General features: G+C 40.6%; 1 protein-coding gene across 1 annotated transcript in view; it reads left to right on the top strand.

The window, feature by feature from the left end:
* Window positions 1-20,031, top strand: part of Rnf212 (ring finger protein 212) — a 40,569-nt gene that overhangs the window by 15,663 nt on the left and 4,875 nt on the right. The window contains exons 4-9 of the mRNA XM_041632244.1: window positions 1,557-1,613; window positions 2,775-2,833; window positions 7,145-7,197; window positions 7,299-7,350; window positions 8,750-8,792; window positions 10,844-10,907. Of these exons, the coding sequence (XP_041488178.1) occupies window positions 1,557-1,613; window positions 2,775-2,833; window positions 7,145-7,197; window positions 7,299-7,350; window positions 8,750-8,792; window positions 10,844-10,907 (328 nt within the window). The remainder of the gene's footprint in view (window positions 1-1,556; window positions 1,614-2,774; window positions 2,834-7,144; window positions 7,198-7,298; window positions 7,351-8,749; window positions 8,793-10,843; window positions 10,908-20,031) is intronic.

Genomic DNA, 20,031 nt, shown 5'->3' with positions numbered 1-20,031 from the left:
ATAGGCAGCTGGCAAGTTTTTAGTTACTAACAGAAATTGGGAACATCAGTCTGCTGCCAGAACAATTTCCAGCTCCACCTGGCCCATAGGTCAAATCTAGAACATGGATAATGTCATGTGCCTTACACAGTATGAAGGGAAAATTGAAGGAAAAGAAAATCCCCCAAACATAACTTTACCCTGTTCAAGCATGACACCAGCAGGCTTCCAGTCAGGGAAAGAGGATCTATCGCTAAGTCTCTCTCATGGATATTAGGAGCTGGAAAATCAGGGCTATCCAAGCAGGTAAAGAGAAAGTTCATGACAAGGCCCTTGGTGCTGGACTTTGAGGGGCAAGAGTTGCTTGCACAGTTGAGGAATATGCTCAAGGATATTGACTGTTACTCCAGTGAGGATTCCTACAGGGATGGCCTCAATGAAGTCTATACTTATCTATGTAAGCAGCAGTCTTTTGATTGTCCCTGTCATGTCCCAAACACTGTGATTCTTTTTGGAGACTCAGACTTAAGCCACATGTAAAATGTAGAGCCAGAGCTCAGGTATAGGGAGGATATTGTCCCTGTTGACCTGAAGGTTCATGCCCTGTATAGTCCCATCCCTAGGAGTAGGCGCTCACAGTGGATGAGTTGCATGCTCTGTTGAGTTGTTGCTTTCCACAACAGAACTATACTGCTGATGCTACTATGATCCAAGGGAAGCTGTGTGGTGAATGAATACCACCTTTGTGTCTGTGCTATTATTACTTAGAGGGACATATGGAACCTTAAAGTATTAATCTCTACCTATATCACCCTATACCTGTGGACCAGCACTGAGTGGTGGCAGATTTAGGTGAAGGAGTGACAGTTTAATGTCTCAGCTAAGTTGACACCATTATTCAAACCATCAATTAGCTTTCTTGTTTTGAGTGAGCCTGCTCACTTGTTCACACTGCCATTCTCAAAATCCCAATTCAAATCACATAGGGTATATGATGTTTCCTGTGAGTGTGAAGGTAGGGATGGTGCTGGCTTCGGATGTAGCTGGCTCTAACAGTCCATACAAGGCTACTCACCATGCTGTACTTCCTTCTTTCAGCTCTTTCCACCTCTCCAATCCTGCCCTAGTCAATGTATTAAGGTTATTCACCAGGCAGAAGGCCTTCCTTAGATAATCACTACCTTCAAAGTGGAACCATGTATTCTATCTTACTTACTACAAGAGTAAGCACACCATTGGAACATCTTAAACAGGAAGGCTGCTACAGAGACAAAGAGCCTTATTGTTTAGAGTTCATATTGGATAAGCCTACCTGCCTTTGCATTTGACAACCTTCTGGCATTCTGTTCCTCCTGAAGCATCTAAACTATGTGTCTACTCTGGTCAGACACTAACCACAAACAAATCCAGGGAATCTGTGACTGTCCCCATGGGAAGAGATGCAGGTCTATTGGGGGAGTACATGTAAAACAGAACATGCTGCAACCCACACTTAAAGTTTCTTCCAGCCTTCAGCTTCCACAAGAGATATGCCATGACTTTGTGCCCTCAGCAGCTGAAATGTGTTGTCTTACTAGATTTCAGAATTTCAAGAAAAACACAGAAGGAGACTGGTGGCCTTCTATCAAGAAAAGGTAAATGAAATAAACTCTTTCTTCTTTATTTGTTTGATCTTGTAATTTCAATGTCATATTGTTATAGTTCAAGTTCCACCCCCCACTCCACCCCCCGCCCCGCTCTCTTTCTCTGTAGACAAGGCTGGCCTCAAACTCATGGGGATCCCCCGACCTCTGCCTCCTGAGTGCTGAGATTAAAGGCATGTGCCACTATATCCAACTTTGAGTCCATGATCTGAATAGGGTTCACTAGCATTTCCAGTTGAGGAGGTGGTTACTTCTTATGACCATCAGTCTGTTTGCCTGACCTGCCTAGGAGCCCTTCTGCTTTGGGCAGACTACACAGAGTTAACTATTCTGTCCACCTGGACTCCCTCATCTGTACTGGCCAATACTAGGGCCTTAGGAACATGAGAGTAGCCCAGAGGCTTCTCTTCTCACCCCTCTTGTTTTTTACATAAAAGTCCTTTTTTAAAAAAAACTCCAAAAGCTCTATAATAAATGAAGTGAGAGGATCCTATTTATAAGTCCATAGAGTTCTGAGAACCCATTATCAAGTCTAGAAAGCATTTCCCAGTCCACGACTGTGGTACACAGATGACACAGGCAGGCAGGGCCCTCAGGTTCTGTGCACAGTTCACTGTCCTCACTCTGATATCCACTGCTTTATCCACAGCACTTTCTACAGCTGCCCAAAATCCAGCCTAGAGGCTTCTTCCAGTCTAGCCTTGGTTACTCATTTGATATGTATTACCTTATTAAACCTCTTAGCAAATGAGAGGTTTTACATACACCACTATAAATTTGAAGACTTTAAATCTACCCCTTGACATTTCCCAGTGCCTCGTGACAACGCCAGATCTAAATCTTGACATGTTACAGACTGCATTCTGAAATCATCTGTGTAAAGGAGGACATGTTTAAGACTTGACATCAGAATTTCTAAGGAGTACCTAGCAGAGCTTCATGCTTTGGGCTCCTACTGGCTAGTTCAGGTCTACTGCCTTGTGGAGACTGAGCTGGGTCCCCAGTCTCTAGAGCTCTGACCTGACTCAGCTCTGTACAAAGATCCTGATGAGCTAGGCTTGCTGAAATGTCACATTTGTAGACAAACCAAAGTGTTCTCTGAACTGCCACTTGGCATAGTCTATCTAATAATGGGATCTTATTTATATTCAGATTTCTCAGTTGGAAGAGTCCCTCAGAAAGTCACTGCTACAAATCAAGCAACTACAAAGGTAAGAGTGCCTCATGGGAACAATAATCTAGTTCCATATATTACTGAGATAGACAAAAACAGATAAAAGAGATGAAAGGTCCCCATAGAGGCTTCCAAGGCTTATCGAGGCATTGGTAAAAGGCCAGGAATTACAGTGACCAAAATGCAAATGGTGGCTGCCTGCAGTCTCTTTTGTGCATGACATGGCAGCCAGGTATGGAGGGAGAGCTTAGCATGGCATGTGTTCTTCAAGACACTTACATTGAGTCAGTTCATTTTATTAGTCACTTTTCTCATTTCTGTGATAAAAGCAACTTGAGGAAGGAGGAATTTATTTTGTACAGTAGTAGATCCTGGGGTGAGAGGCATGGCAACACTAACTTGAGGCCACTGATTGTACCGTTCCTTCATTCAGAAAGCAGAGAAAAGTGAGTGCTGGTGTTCAGCTTACTGTCTTCATTTTAAGTCCAAGATCTCTGCTTGTGGAATAGTGCTACCCAAATTTAGGGTGGGTCTTTCTTCCTCATTTAATTCAACCTATAAATTCTTTCATAGATATATCCAAAGATTTGTTTCTTTTGAAATTTTAGATTCTGTAAAGTTGATATTAGTCATTGTCAGTCTATCCTTTGTCAATTTCATACCTAAACATAGCTTTAAAGCCATAACTTTCCACCATAACCATCCCATAATGAAAAATGCTGTCCAACTTTAAAAGTCCACATAATCTTTAACAGTTCCAAAACTGCTCAAAAGTATAAATGTAGAGCCTCTTATAAGACACAGTTCATTATCTTAACTATGATATTCTATAAAATAAAATTTTAAAAAACAAGTTATGCACTTCTAACTTATAGTGTCACAAATTAAACATTTGTAGTCCAGAAGGAAGTAACTGGGGCGAAGCAAAGGTAGACAAGACTAATACCCAGAAAGAAAACACCAAATTCTTGCTAGAATCATTTCAGTTCCAAATAACTTGGGTAGCCTATCGCTCAATGCACAAAGTTCTTCTTTTGGGATGACCCCACTCCATGCCTACAGCTTTCCTTGCTAAAGTATCATGATCCTGGCATCTCCAAGATTCTGGGATCTCCACTGGACTTCAGCTTCACATCTTCATACAGTAGCCCCTCAGGGTCCCCTAGCAGAGGACCAACCATACCACACATTGTTTGGTCTCAGTGGTGGTCTTCCCTGATTACCTTTTTCTTTCATCTTCCATTCCTTAGAACCAATACCACATGGACAAGATTGCCAAATTATGCTGCCAGCTTGAGCCTGGCACCTTGGACCATAGTAGTATCAGCCTCTGTGTACCTTCCAGGCTGATCCTGAGGAAATTTTTCCCTAGGCTGTGGTTGTCAGTCATTCTCAGTTTAGGTGCTTTTCTTTCAAAAGAATTTGGCTTTCACAATATGGAGCCTTTAATGGCTAGAATCTTTCCTAGAGCGCTTGTCCTATTTTCCCAGTGCAAAGTTTAAGTTTTCTCTTTAATAGTGCTAATCTTTTTAACAATTACAGCTCTTTCTCATCGCCCACCTTATCTATCTACAACTTTAAACTGTGTCCTTTCCCTGCTAAGAGGCAATTTACTTATTTATCCATTCTGCTTTTGCTCTTTCTTCCTGTAGACCTGGGTAATAGGTAAGAGCCTGGGTAATATCTTATCTTGGAATTTCCTCCACAATCAAATTAGCCTATTTCTTTTTAATTCAGCCTCACCGAAGAGTAGAATGCAGCCACTATTTTGCCAGAAGATAACACAAATGACCTCTAGCCCAGTGCCTAGTAGAATTCTTCTCCTCTGAAACCTCATGAGCTAAGCCTCCACCACCTACATTTCTGTCAGCATTTTATTCTTCCAAATTCCCACCAGACACGAGACTGGCCTATTAAGCTCTGCTTGTGGTATTCTAAGAATTTTCTTTCTTTCTTTCTTGTTTTTTTTTTTGTTTTTTGTTTTTTGTTTTTCAAAACAGGATTTCACTGTAGCTGTCAAGAATGTCCCGGAACTAGCTCTTTTAAACCAGACTGGCCACGAACTCACAGAGATCCGCTTGCCTCTGCCTCTCAAGTGCTGGGATTAAAGACGTGTGCCACCACTACCCAACTTCTGAGAATTTTCTAACCTGAAGTTCCAAACTATTCCACATTCTCCCTGCAAACTGGTTTCCAAGGCCTAAGAACCATGTGGTTAGCTTTATCACAGCAATAGTCCCACTTCTCAGTACCAATTTTTTATATTAATTATTTTTCTCATGGCTTTGACAAAAGCATATAACTTAAGGAAATAAGTTTATTTTTACCTACATTTTGAAGTGGCAGCCCTTTGTGAAAGGTGAGACATCGAGGCAGTGGTAATGAAGCACCTGGTCAAACTGCTTCTACAGTCAAGAGACAGATAAATCCTGGTGGCGCTTGCTTTCTCCTTTTTTTTTCAGCTTGAGATCTTAACCTATTGGATGGTACCACACCCACATTCAGAATAAGTTGCCCCAACTCAGTTAACTCAGTCTAGAAACTTGCTCATTAACCTGCCAAAGGTTTAGGCAATTCTAAATCCTATCAAGTTAACAATTAATATGAACCACATAGTCATATATTATAGTGAGGTATATCTCAAAGTACTACAGATAACCAAAATTATATTACATTTCAATATCTGAAAAATAACAAACATTAAAAATTCTCATTTCTTATTTGTTTTGGTCAGTGCCATAATAATGCTGCAATTGTGAAGCTTTTTTTTTTTTTTTTTTTTTTTTTTTTTTTTTTTTTTTTTGGTTTTCAAGACAGGGTTTCTCTGTAGCTTTGGAGCCTGTCTTGGAACTAACTCTTATAGACCAGGCTGGCCTCAAACTCACAGAGACTGCCTACCGCCTCTGTCTCCTGAGTGCTGGGATTAAAGGCGTGCACCACTACTGCCTGGCTAAAGCTCTGTATTTGTACTTAATGTCCATGAAATATGAACTCCATAACACACCATAGTCTAGACAACACATTGATACAAGACATGGTGCATATTTGTCCAGTGGTGGCTGTGTATTTCTGAGACAGTGATACAATTACCCATGAAGGTTTTTCTCACTGGTTACCTGAGTATGTGGACACCTACTAGCCTTACCAACCAAACTCCTAAAGGTGTCATGGCCATATTGGGCCTGGGAATGTGACCAGGAAGTAGGTGTGAGTACCTGTTATAGCTCCTGACCAAGCTCTTTTTTACCTCCATCTTGAAGAAAAGGACATCTTTTCTCTATCCTTATTTTTTTTTAAAAAAAAAAAAATGGAAGAGCTGGAGAGATGTCTCAGCAGTTAGGAATATTTGCTTCTGTTTCAATGGACCATGGTTTGGTTCCCAGCACCCACATCAGGTGGCTTACAGCTGTCTATAACTCTAGTTCTGGGAAATCAAATGCCCTCTTCAAGCCTCCATGGGCACCTAAGAGGCACCATTCTTGACTTTAGATATTCATGTGAGCCAAGTATGTCAACTGCTTGTGCTCAGGTGCTTCTGTTTGAGGGAGGGCAATAAATGAACTTATATCAGACAGGAACATGTACTCTTGTGAGAAATGGTACTGGGTGAGAGAAATGAATACTAATGGAGGGCTCCAGGAAGTGACTTTATAACAGAAGCCCAGGTCACAATTCTCGATAAATGTCTATTCTTGGCTTATTTGGTCTGACTGGACTGATTGCAAGTATAGACTTTCTCAACATTCAGACCAATGTGTATGTTGCAGTATCTCATCTGCATTTTTCATACATTCCTTGTGAGTCTTTAGAAACAGACATGCTTTGCCCTACATTCACATAAACACTACTAGGGTAGGCTAGGCAGATAGAGAGCCCAGGGTGCATCCTGCTGGGAACAGACAGCTTAGCATGCAGCATTGAGTAGGGTTATTAGGTATCAGACCTCAGGCAAGATTGTCTCTTCTGCCTTCTGTAACAGAGATCAGGCTTGCTTTGCTGAGGAAAACTTGTTCCATTTCTCCTGTTAGCCATTAAATCTGAATAGTTAGTATCTCTTATTGTTACATTTGAATTTCATACACTTAAAACTAACTTGTCATACACATAACTTGTCAATGACCCATTAGTATAATAGTTGCAACCACAAGTATCAGTTACATGGTAGCCAGTGTTGGTTTTCTTTGCATTCTAGTTGTGAAGGAATAAAGCAGTAGGCCAAGAGAATGTGTAGAATTTCAGTTAACTTTTTCCAAGCCTTTTTATACTTTGGGATGAAAGAGGGAAAAATCAATTTAATTAATTAATCTTTACTCCATCCATTTAATTAACCTTTACTCCATATATTTAGTATGAGGTCATCACATCAAGCAGCTTTCAACACAATCAAATCTTCTGTTTCAAGTAAGTGAAGTGATTTTGTAAAGGAGAATATAAAGATACCTGCTCTAAGCCACAAAAAGTAGACACTAATAAAAGGCTTTTTTAAATCATTGTTCCTTCAGCAAAGCCAAATGGATACCTCTTGCTGCCAACCAACTCTTCACTTCCTGACAGGTGTGTGGGCCTGGTGGGATGGTGTAGGAATTTTTGAAAATTGAGTAACCCATAGTCATATCTATGGACACGTCTACATTTTCTTTCTATCTGATTCTACTTCCAAATCTCCAAATCCTACCCATTAACTAAGGGCATGAGCAGGTCACTGGATGTCTAGCTGCTCTAAGTACTTAGCTTACATTAGTGTGAAACTTTGGTTCCAGAGTCAGAACTTAGATTCTCACTGGACAGTCATAGTACTCTATTCCTACATCCACAGCAAATTAGTTGAGTATGATCAGGTGTCTATGAACACCCCAGAAATCCCTGCCCTACCCAAAAGTGAGGTTTGTGTCTGTAGATATAGCAGGATGGTCCTTCTACCTCATGTACCACTCTACTCTGAGAGTCCTATCTTGTGTCTCTGAGTATCTTTGGGACAACTCAGCCTTGGGAAACTCTGGCTATCCCTTGGAAAGTACACATTCATTATGCCATTTTTAGCCCTAAAACCTGATTTGGGAAAGCAGTTTCCATCCTTGCTCCTCATGAGTCTGAAATAGAATTAGGCATAAGGAGGGAATCACCATGGGCATGTGCCTTTAATGGGCCCATCGTATTCTCTAAACATGATTTTTTTTATGGGTTTAGTTGATGGGTCTGCAGCAAGTAGATGTGAGTTCCAGGAGATTCTCCTGTGATTGGGAAGTTGTCACATCTGTGCTTTCTTGTGGGTTGTGAAGTTACCAGTCAAGTAGACTGTCTCTAGCCGCCCTATAGGGAGTTGTCACAAAGAGAATATTATGTAGAACATCCAGATAGAAGACAGTGAAAACAAAGAGGAAGGTAGGGATCTGGAAAACTCTTGAGGTGACATCCCCGTCCAGGAAAATTAAATTTAAATAGATGTTGGAGCAACTGTATATGTAGGCTGAGATAATGAGCCATCCTGGACTCCTGCTGAAGTAGTTAAGAAAGGGTGTCCCTTGCTCTGAGGTCACTACCATCATTTAACCAGGCTAGGTAAAGGCCAAATTGAAAATAAATCAAACTGATGTTTCTCTGTCTTCTTTTTGACTAATGAATTCTGTAACATGTGGGCTAATCATATATTAACAGCAGTCAGTGAATGTTCCTGTTCATAGGGGTCTAGTCAGTAGTACTAGGCAGCAGTTGAAGAACTAAGACAAATGTGGGGGCTGTAGCTCTGCTCTGGAGAAATTATGCCTAATTTGCAGTCAATGAACACCCAGTAGAATACATAGGAAGAAGCAAACTTATACCTATACACACCCTGACAACCCCATGAAAGGACTTGGAAATTTGCTCTGACTTATTACATACAAGGATATTTAAATTTATGTTTTTAAATTACAGTAAATTTTCAGTCTCATTAGCATGTTTCACTGTTTAACAGAATAGAATCAATGGAAATTGACCCAACTCCTCAAGCAAGAAAGGTAAGTATACCTGGGCTGCCACATTGCTCAAGGCACATGGTGGTCTCTAGCAAAGGTTTTTACTGTAACTGAGGTTTCTCTCGTGCCCACCAGTTCCTGAATAACCACTCCAAGGCTTAACATTAAATACATACTGTTTGGCCTACTAACCCAGGCTTATTATTAACTAGCACCTACAACTTAAGTTAATCCATTTCTTTTATTTCATATTTTACCACGAGGCTTGTGACTGTTACCTCACATCTTGCTTCTCCAACAGCTTCTGGCATCTCCCTCACCCCTCCTTCTTTCTCCTTCTCTGCTTGGATTTTCCACCCATCTGTATTGTGCCCTACCATAGGCCAAAGCAGCTTCTTCATTAACCAGTGGTAATAAAGCATACTCACAGCATACAGGGGGACAATCCCACACCACTTTACTGTGTTAACACCAGAGTTAATGGATGGGTTGTGATTAGAAACAAGAACATTCCCTTCTGTCCTTATGGCCAGGCCTATGATAAGGGCAACAGGGTCCCTTGCATTGTTAGTAAAAGTGGCAGGACTTGGAGCCCTGTATTTCACCTTCCCTTGACCATAATCAAGAAAGAAGTGCTTATTATAAACAACCCTATCAGCACTAAAAACAAGTGGTCCAGACATGTAAGGGTTAAAAAACAAAGCCACAACTGTAAATTGGAGAAAAACAGAAACAGTGGAAGTGAAACCAAACCTAGGAATGCCCCAGTTCAGGCAGAACTGGATTCTATGCGTGCCATATTGCTCAAACATGAGGCGCTCAGAGATGTTTCACAAGGCTGGGGTATCACCAGGTGGGCTGTAACCAGAAGAATCAAGCAAAGGAGAGAGACTGCATACACTGTAATGACACTCTTTCTTTGGTGTGAATTTATTACTGTGTTGTTTCAAGGGCCTTTAATAGAGCTGCCTGCCTGCTAGCACATCTTTAAGTGCTTTTTAAATGAGGACCATTCTCCTAATAGTCCTCCAAGGTAGATACCAGTATGTGGACTTGTTAATCAGAAGTCATGTCCATTTCTAAGAGAATCTCCTGAACCTGCTTGTAAAGGAATCTAGATTTCAGAGTAGATAGGTAGGACTTTAGCAGGGAATGAGAAGTTATTCATGCCTTGAGGAGAAGATACTTAAGGTCCTTTGCAGTTGACACAAAGACAGACTGCCACCTCCCTGCTCAGCTTACCTCCTGTGCGTGCTTACTTCCTCCAGTGTACACCTACTCTACTGTGGGCAATTTCCCACTCTCCCTTGCTCTCTACCTCAGACTGCCCAGAAGCTCACAGATCCCTGCTGCATCTCTCAGCTCCTTAGAGGCTAGACATCTGCTTCTACCTTCTGCCGGAGGCCTTGTTTCAGGGTTGTTGTGCATGTACTGGTGGTTCTCCAGATCTCCATATTAATGGTGAAGAGGGACCCTTATGGGGGGCAGGGGCAGGTCATTCTGCTTCAGGTTTCTTTAGCCTCCAAGCGGTTGGGGTGAGCTAGAGATACAGAAGATAGCAGGCACAGTTGATACATTGCAGCTGGGGGAGGGGGGGACAGAATTCAGTGAGTGAAACTCCAAAGAGAAGTGTTAGACAACACATAGACAGACATCTGGAAAGAGGGCAGTTAGTAAACATTTTAAACTTTGCAAGGCAGAAGTCTTCTCTGAGTCAAGCAAGGACAGTAACATTACCTGTGCTCCTAGAGTCTCAGGAAAAAGGGGGCCCAAGAAGGAGGGTTCAGCCTAGGCAGCTCCAACCAGATCATTTGGGATTTTAATTGTCCTTTCCTCTCCTGATATTCCTAAAGGAATTTAGTGGGGTCCCGCATCATTTACTATTTCAGGGCCAGGGAGAACAGAAGTGATCCTCTGTCCTTCCCTGTTCTATCTCAGTCTATGAGGCTATCATCCAGTAAACAGGTGGTTTTGTCATAAGTGTCAGGACTACAGAGCTAGAGCTCCAAAGACATCTGTCCTGATGAACAGAATTGGACCCTCACAAGCGGCAGTTTGGACATTTCACTGGCTGTTTTCTTTTGCCTATATAGCCTGAGATGACAGCAGGCCCTTCAAGAATCTCTCTGATTAGTCCACCTCAGGATGGACGCATGGGTAAGTAAAATTTCCTGTGATCTTACTTTAAATCAATGAAAAACAAGGGTATTTTCCCTGAAAGGCATATTTCACCAAAGTTGTCAGTACTTACCTACTTAAGGGCTGCCCATCCACCAGCTGGCTGGGAGATTTGGGGTTTACCACAGCAGAGATATTTTGAACCATATTAGGAAAAGCTCTTGGGATCATGCACCATGGGGAAAAATGCTAGTCTTGTTTTACTGTCTCCTTGTAGTTTAATCAAAAGTTGTTTTGCCTCTTTATTTGCTAATAATTGACTTGGGTTGCTAGTTCATTGCCCTGGTGGCTCTTGTCCAGTGATCCTTCCAGACCCTGATTCTTGTCATGTGGGCTCCCTAATATCCACAGCCCTCCTCCTGCTCTGGGTGTGGGAGCTCTTGTTAGCTAACAGATAAAAATTCCAAAACCTATAGCCTCCTGACAGTTCTCCTAAGAAGTATAGAGCCCATGGCCATTCTGCCTGCTCTATCCTGGAAAGAGAAAACTCAGTGAATAAAGTGCTTGGTGTGAAAGCATGAGGACCTGAGTTCACTTCCCCAGGTACCCGTGTTAAAAACCTGATACAACAGTGCACATCCTTGTCCTGAGAGATGGCAGTGAAGTTCACTAGCCAGCCAGTCCAGCTGAAATGACAAGTTTCAGATTTGGCAATTGGCAACTTTATATCTCAAAGACTAAAGTAGAGAATGACAGAGGAAGACACCTAACATTAACCCCTGAGCTCTAGGTGCACACAGAGAGAGAGAAAGGGGGGAGCAGGAGAGACGAGGGGGAGAAGGAGAACAGAAGAGATGGGAAGGGAAGAGGAGGGGAGGGAGGGGAGGGGAGGGGAGGGGAGGGAAGGGAAGGGAGGGGAGGGGAGGGAAGGGAAGGAACAGTTAACATGGCTCATAAAATGTTACCAGCCACTGTTTGGTGTCCTTTGCTCTACCTGGATGGAAATAGTGGGTAAATGAGGAAAAGTTCTGCCAGTACTAACCTTTGACAACTTTTATAACCCTTGGCTTCTTCAGCCAGGCTGCAGGCAGGAGCAGGTGGCATTCTGTAGTATTATGATTTATGTGCAGACCTCACTGGTATTCTCAGTGTTGGGTAACAAGTGTTATAGTGATTATATAGACCTAGAATGATGACATAAGTCACAAAACAATCCCACACCAATTCAGAATTATGAATAATAAAAGGGTTATTTATTTAAGGGGAAAACTTACAGATTACTATCCTAGACAACAGTCCTCTGCGCGAACAGGAACAGAGTCTAGCAGCTGGAAGTGGGAGACAGAAGCAAGAGAGTGTTGCACGTTTACTGCTGCTTTTACAGTATAAGAGACTATGACTGAGTGGGCTGGTATCTTAAAGGCTATTGGCTGAAGGAGCAGAATATGCTCACACAGCACCACCCCCTTTTGTTTAAATAAGAGAGTTCCAAACCCAATACAAAACTATATACACTAGGAACAGATAGCAAGTATAACTAGAATTACAACCAACATAATATTAAACAAGGAACATATGCTAAATGTTTTAATAAACATTCTATCCTATGGAGTCTAAGTCTTATATTGGAAATGGCTTAGCTAGATCATAAGAGGATAGTAACTACGACTATTTAATCTTCAACCCCATAGAAGACCTAAGAAGGGAGATAATATTACTTGAGCAGGCAGGAAGTACAATCAAGTAGCTTCCAAAGCGAGCAATATATGAGGGGGGGGCACCACACAATTAGCTACCTGAGCAAACACCCAAAGTCTCATTTTGCAACAATGAGACAACCAGCTTTGACTTAGGCCTAGTATAACTGACAGACCATTTTTAGAGGCAGGAAATTTTTCAAAACCATCTTACCCTGTTTTGGCAAGATTTGACAGTCTTGCTTACCCATTTTCGGATATCATGTATCTTGTCAGTGGTTGAGGCATTGTCAGTTCCTTGCCCAAAGGCCAGTTTTGCCTAGAAGAAAACAAGCTCTAAGTGGAGTGTCTTTGGTGCTCAACAGTCTCTCAGGAATATATTGGTGCTGTCAGAAGCAATCATGTTTCATGTCAACAGAACCCTACGTTATTTAAATGCCATGTTCCACAGATCCTTGAAGTGGTTGAAGATTATCTATCTAGACAGAATACAATTTCTGTGTATCTAAAGAACCTAATTGATCTGACTATATGTACAACAAAAATGACCTATAATAATTAATACCTGTATAACTTAAAGACTAAAACTTCATGTCAGATTATTAAATAATCTGTAAACAAATGTGCAACAAATGAGGACAATGACCTCAAAATGTAAACAGTGTATAAGTATCTTGATCAGAGGTAGGAGTAATATATAATACAATATGAAAATATATCCTAAAAGTTGTATCAATATACAAAATGTTCTAACCAAAGGTAAAAACGTGCAAATATACATTCTGACAGAATAACTTTGCATAGGTGTACAAATAATGTAAACAAAAATAACAAATATAATTTGAACTTGTATCAATATACAAAAACTATACCAATGTAATGTAAATTATCCATAAATAATAGCTCACAAGTATTCACTCTATTACCCACTATTATTATCTTTTTTTTGTTTTGAACAATCATAGTTAGGATTCCCCAGCCCTTGACAGTGGCTAACACTACAGCTTCAGTGTCTAAGATGCCAGAATTTCCCAGATTTCAGGCCTAGGATGTCTGAGACCTTTGGCTTTGGGGCTTGGCCAATCTCCACAACACTTCAGTTGCCTCTCATTGCTGTTGCCACTATCACTGCCACCACTAGACCCCAGGGAGCACAAGGCTGCATTTTCAGAGCAGAGTGACAGTCATATAGCAAAAGTGAAATACATCCCAGACGTGGACCACAGGGTGTAGTCAGCATTCATGTTTCTCACATGAGAGATCTGTGATTCCAGATCAGACAACTTTGAATCAGTGGCACATCAGGTAGAAAGACCATCCCATGATGCCCACAGCCACCAGATCCTTTACTTTTGGGCAGGGCAGGGATTCCTGGAAGGCCCATAGACGCATGTTGTTGACACTTCTGCTTCTGCTTCTGCTACTGTTTGCATTATAGTTACTGTTATGGCTCTTGCCACTATCACTCCTGTAGCGGTCACTGTTGCCATAACTCTGTCCACTACTTCACTGCTGCTGTGGTTCCTACTGAAATCACTTCTACAGTTATTACTCTTACCACTGCTGCTACTTCCATCTTAATGTTAACCATCTCATCCTGCTAAATTAATTATGAAAATCTAAAGTAGATGAAAATACTTGAGAGAAGACTTTTATTGGGCTTAATATTTCAATAGCCAGATACAGCATAAGAACATATCTCCAAGCTGGCTTCAGAAGTGTGTTGAACAACCTGCTTATATAGCCACAAAAAGGTTTGCAACAGTAACAGCCATATAGGCAGAGACTGTTTGTTCATTTCCTGGCTGTCCAGACCCAAATAATGACACAGAAACTATATTAATTACAACACTGCTTGGCCAATGACTCAGGCATACTCCTAGCTAACTTTTATATCTTAAATTAACCCATTTCTATTAATCTATGTATTAGCACAGGGTTTTGGCTTACTGGTAAGGATCAGCATTGGGTGGGGGTGGGAGAAGGCTGCAGACTTTCTGGGCAGGTCCCAGTAATGGTGTGAACTCAGGCTCCATGTTGGACACCAATCTGTTGCAGTTTAAAATAAAATGGCCCCACGCTAGCCCAGAATGGAGTATAATAAAGATTTATTTATTTAGGGGTAGGCTTACAGGAAAAGCAGTGATTATCAGTCCTCTGCATGAGTAGGGAACTGGAACTGAGTCCAGCAGCCAAGGGAAAAGCTCACGCTTTTCATCTAAATTTATAGTACATGAGACCACGCCCAAACTGGGCCTGCATCTTAAAAGCTATTGGTTATTGGTTGAAGGAGTTCCCACAGCACAGCCACTATGTAAATGGCATGCTGCATTCACCAATTATAGTATTGTCCATTTTATACAGTCAAAGTCTCTCTGTTAGATCAACAGGGGATACACGTTCCTCTAGCTTGGATGAAAATTTCACTGAAATTTGTGATAGCAGAGTCTAGCACTGCTGTTTGAAATCATTGTGGCAATGGTATGCATCTTCAAGAGCTGGATCTGTGCTTCAGCAGCAAGCAGCTCTAGTTGTCATGTAGCTACCACAAGGCATCCATGGAGTGTTTGGGACAGTCAGTGCTATCATAAGGGTAGTTCAACTAGCTGTTTGACTGACAGTCTTTAATTCAAGGCAACTGTGATACCAGGAAGGAGTCTTTTTTTAATTATTCTCTTATACATTGCATCCCAATCATAGTTTCCCCTCCCTCCACTCCTGCCAGTTCCTCCCCCAACTGCCTCCCCATCCCCTGATCCACTCTTCTGTTACTCTTCATAAAAAGAAAAAAAAAGATCAGGCCTCCCAGGGATATCAACTGAACATGACATAACAAGTCACAATAGGACTAGGCACAAACCCTTAAGACTGCCCAAGGCAACCTAGTAGGAGGAAACAGTTCTAAGGACGTGCAGAAGAGTCAGAGACATATCCCACTCCCACTGTTTGGAGTCCCACAGGAACACCCAGCTACACAACCATAACACATATGCAGAAAACCTAGCTCAGACTCTTACAGTTTCCATGATTGTTGCTTCATCTCTGTGTCCCCTGCTTAGTTGATTCTGTGGGCTGTGTTCTCATGATGTCCTCAACCCCTCTGGCTCCTACAATCCTTTGTCTGTGAATCTCTGTATCTGCTCCCATCAGTTGCTGAATGACACCTCTCTGATGACAACTGGGCTAGGCCCCCATCTGTAAGTAAAGCAGAATATCATTAGTGATCATTTCATTGTTGTTGTTGTTGTTGTTGTTTTGTTTGCCTTTTACCAGTCATCTTATATCCTGGGTCTCTGAATGGTCCAGCCTCTGATTTCTGGCGATCCAGGCAATGTTAGGCATGAACTCACTCTGGTGGTGTGGACCTCGAGTTAGACCAGTCATTGGTTGACCACTCCCACAAGTTTTGCACCACCATTACTCCAACTCATCTTGTGAAGGCAGGACAGATTGTAGGTCAAAAATTACTCTCCAATTAGGTTCAGTGTATCTGATTTTATTTTGAGTCCTTTGGTCCACTTGGACTTGAATTTTGTACAGGGTGATATATATGGATCTATTTGCATTTTTCTACATGACTGATACTTAGTTAGACCAGCACCATTTGCTAAAGATGTTTTCTTTTTTATTGTGTATTTCTGGCTTCTTTATCAAAAATCAGTGTCCATAAGTATGTGGATTTAAGTCTGGGTCTTTGATTGGATACCATTGATTAACCTGTCTGTTTTTATGCGAATACCGTGCTGTTTTTATTACTATAGCTCTGTAATACAGCTTAAAATCAGGGCTGGTGATACCTTTGGAAGTTCTTTTATCGTACAGGATTGTTTTAGCTATCCTGGGTTTTTGGTTTTTTGTATGAAGTTAAGTATTGTTATTTCAAGGTCTGTAAAGAATTGTGAAACACATACTGAATATGTGTGATTCTAGGTTTGGAACTAATAGCAAAAGAAATAATGGTAAGAAAAACATATAAGAATCTCATTTGTAAATGAATAATTATAGATGCAATTAGACTGCTGTTGGTAAACATAATGTCCACTAAGAAAGAATGCCTGCTTGTTACCACAACAAATTGCAATGTTAGTTTATAACTACATATGAAGTAGACTACAAAATATTTATTTTTTTCTTATTTGAAAATTGTGGCTATGTTCACATGTTTTGGAATCTTTATGTTACAAAAAGCAGATATTTATATTTGCTTATTCAAGAAAGAATAATGTTAGTATTTAGAATGAAAAATATTCCCTCTCTTAGGATTGGAGAGGGTGGGGGGAGAGTGTGTGGAGGGAGTGGGAACAGGGGAGGGAGTAAGAATTTGGATTCGCATTTTTTTAAAGTAATAAAATCATAATAATACAAAAAAGAATGAAAAAAAGAATTGTGTTGGAATTTTTATGGGGCTTGCATTGAATCTGTAGATTGCTTTTGGAAGGATGGCCATTTTTAACTATGTTAATCCTAACCAATCCATGAGCATAAGAAATCTTTCCATCTTCTGATATCTTCTTCAATTTCTTTCTTCAAAGATTTCAAGTTTTTAATCATACAAGTCTTTCACTTACTTGGTTAGAGTTACTCTAAAGCACCATTAATAAAAGCTCAGGGTCAGAAATTGGGGTTCAACCTGAAGATTCGAAGGCTCTTACCTTGACCTCAGTCTGAAATGGCAGTCCTGCCTCCAAGAATCTCAAAAGGAGACTGTGTGTGAGAGCTGTCTTCCCCCGTCTTATATTTCTCTCTAAGGCAGGGATTAAAGGCGTGCATTGCCAAGTTGCTATGGCAACTAGTGTGGCTACTAGGATTAAAGGTGCGTGTCATTATGGCTACTGAGATTAAAGGAGCATGCCATTATGGCTACTGGGATTAAAGGTGCATTACCACAATCTGGTCTGTAAGGCTAACCAATGAGACTGTTTTACTCTCAGATTTTTAGGCAATCTATTTATTAAAATACAGTTCAAATGTCACTGAATTACTGATGTGGGAAGTCCTTCTGCCAATGAGTTGCTTTTATTGGTTAATAAACAAAGAAACTGCTTTGGCCTGTGATACGGCAGAGTAGAACTAGGCTGCAAAACCAAACTGAATGCTGGGAGAAAGAAGGCGGAGTCAAGGAGAAGCTATGGAGTCACCAGAGGAAAAAGACGCAGTCCACCAGCTAGAACCTTGCCAGTAGGCCATGAGCCTCCTGGTAAAATATAAAATAATAGAAATGGGTTAACCAAAGATATAAGAGCTAGCTAGCAATATGCTTAAGTGATTGGCCAAGCAGTGTTTTAAATAATATAGTTTCTATGTGGTTCTGGGCAGCAAATGAACAAGCAGCCTCCCCCAACACATTACCCCAAAATATTTTAAATTTTTTGTGACTGTTATGAAGAGTGTTGTTTCCCTGATTTCTTTCTAAGCTCTTGCTATTTATGGATCTACTGAGGTTTTCTTCTTTTTATTTATTTTTGTAAAACAATCTTTTCTCATTTTATATACAAATCCCAGTTCCCTCTCCCTTCCTTCCTCTCATTCCCTCCACCTTCCACCCATTCCACTCCCCATCCACTCCTCAGAAAGGGTGAGGCTTCCCATGGGGAGTCAACAAAGTCTGGCACATCACTTTCAGGCAGGACCAAGGCCCTCCCCACCTAGACTCAGTAAGGAATCCCTCCAAAGAGAATGGGCCCCCCAAAAAAAAAAAAAACAGTTCAAGCACTAGGGATAAATCCTGGTCACACTGCCAGTGACCACACAGATTGCCACAGCCACACAACTGTCACCGACGTTCAGAGGACCTAGCTTGGGCATATGCAGGTTCTCCGCTGTCAGGCCAGAGAGTGAACTCCCATTAGCTCAGGTCAGGTGTTTCTTTGTGGCGTATTTTTTAATAATTAATTTTGTAACCAGCCACTTCACTGAAGGTGTTTATCGGTTGTAGGAATTCCCTGGTAGAATTTTTGGAGTCTGTCATATCATTTGCAAATAATTATGCTTTTACTTCTTTCTTTCCAATTTGTATCCTCTTAATCTCCTTCAGTTTGTCCTACCTCCCCAGCTTCATCTTCAAATACTGTATTGAATAGATATGGAGAGAGTGAACAACCTTATCATGTTCCTGATTTTAGTGAAATTGCTTTGAGTTTCTCTCAATTTAATTTATGTTTGCTATCAGCTTGCTGTAAATTGCCTTTATTATGTTTAGGTATGTTCCTTTTGTCTCTAAATTCTCTAAGATGAAGAGGTGTTCAATTTTGTCAAAGGCTTTTTCAGCATCTAATGAGATGATCATGTGGGTTTTTTTCCTTTCTGTTTGCTTATATGGTGAATTAAATTGACTGATTTTCATATGTTGAACCATCCCTGCATCTCTGGGATGAAGCCTACTTGATCATAGTGGATGATCTTCTTGATGTGTATTTTATTGAGTATTTTTACACCTATATTCGTGAGGGCAGTTGGTCTCTATTTTTGTTGAACCTTTGTGTTTTGGATTTTTGAATGACTGTTACCTCATAAAATTAGTTTAATTTGAACTAACAATTTAAACTAAATTTAAACAATTTAAACATCTGTTTCTGTTTTGTGAAATAATCTGAGGAGTTTCAGTGTAAGCTCTTCTTTGAAAGTCTGGTAGAATTCTGCACTAAAACCATCTGACCTGGGCTTTTGGGGGGGGGGAGTTGGAAGACTTTTAATGACTCCTTCTATTTCACTGTAGTTCTATTTAAATTTATCTGTTCTATTTATTTATCTGTTCTTGATTTAACATTGATGAGTGATATCTATCAAGAAAATTATCCAATTCTTTTAGATTTTCCAGTTTTATGGAGTACAGATTTTTAAAGTAAAACCTAAAGATTTCTTGGATTTCCTCAGTGTCTGATGATATGTCCCCCTTTTCATTTCTAATTTTTCTGATTTGAATATTTTCTGTCTTTTAGTTAGTTTGGATAATGGTTTGTTTATCTTGGTGATGTTCTCAAATAATCAAATCTTTGTTTCATTGATTCTTTGTATTGTTCTCTTTGTTCCTATTTTATTGATTTCAGCCTTCAGTTTGATTATTTCCTGACATCTACTCCTCTTGGGTGCACTTGCTTCTTTTTGTTCTAGAGCTTTTAGGTTTGCTGTTAAGTTGCTAGTATCAGATCTCTCCAGTTTCTTCATGTAGTTAGTGCAATGAACTTTTCTCTTAGCACCACTTTCATCGTGTCCTATAGTTTGGGTGTGTTGTACCTTCATTTTCATTGAAATCTAAGAATTCTTTAAATTCTTTATTTCTGCTTTGATGCAGTAGTCATTTAGTAGAGAGTTGTTCAGTTTCGATGAGTTCATCGGCTTTCTGTTGTTTCTGTTGTTGAAATCTAGCTTTAATCCGTGGTGGCCTGATAGGATGCAGGGGGTTAAAAACTGTATCTGTTGAAACTTGCTTTGTGACCAAAGATGTAATCAGTTTTGGAGTATGTTCC

Source organism: Microtus oregoni, unplaced genomic scaffold, assembly GCF_018167655.1.
Source record: "Microtus oregoni isolate MIOR12 unplaced genomic scaffold, Mior012 000040F_ref0000088, whole genome shotgun sequence".
NCBI classification, from domain to species: domain Eukaryota; kingdom Metazoa; phylum Chordata; class Mammalia; order Rodentia; family Cricetidae; genus Microtus; species Microtus oregoni.
The sequence above is the reverse complement of the archived record's forward strand: the minus strand, read 5'-3'. Positions and strand labels throughout refer to the sequence as shown.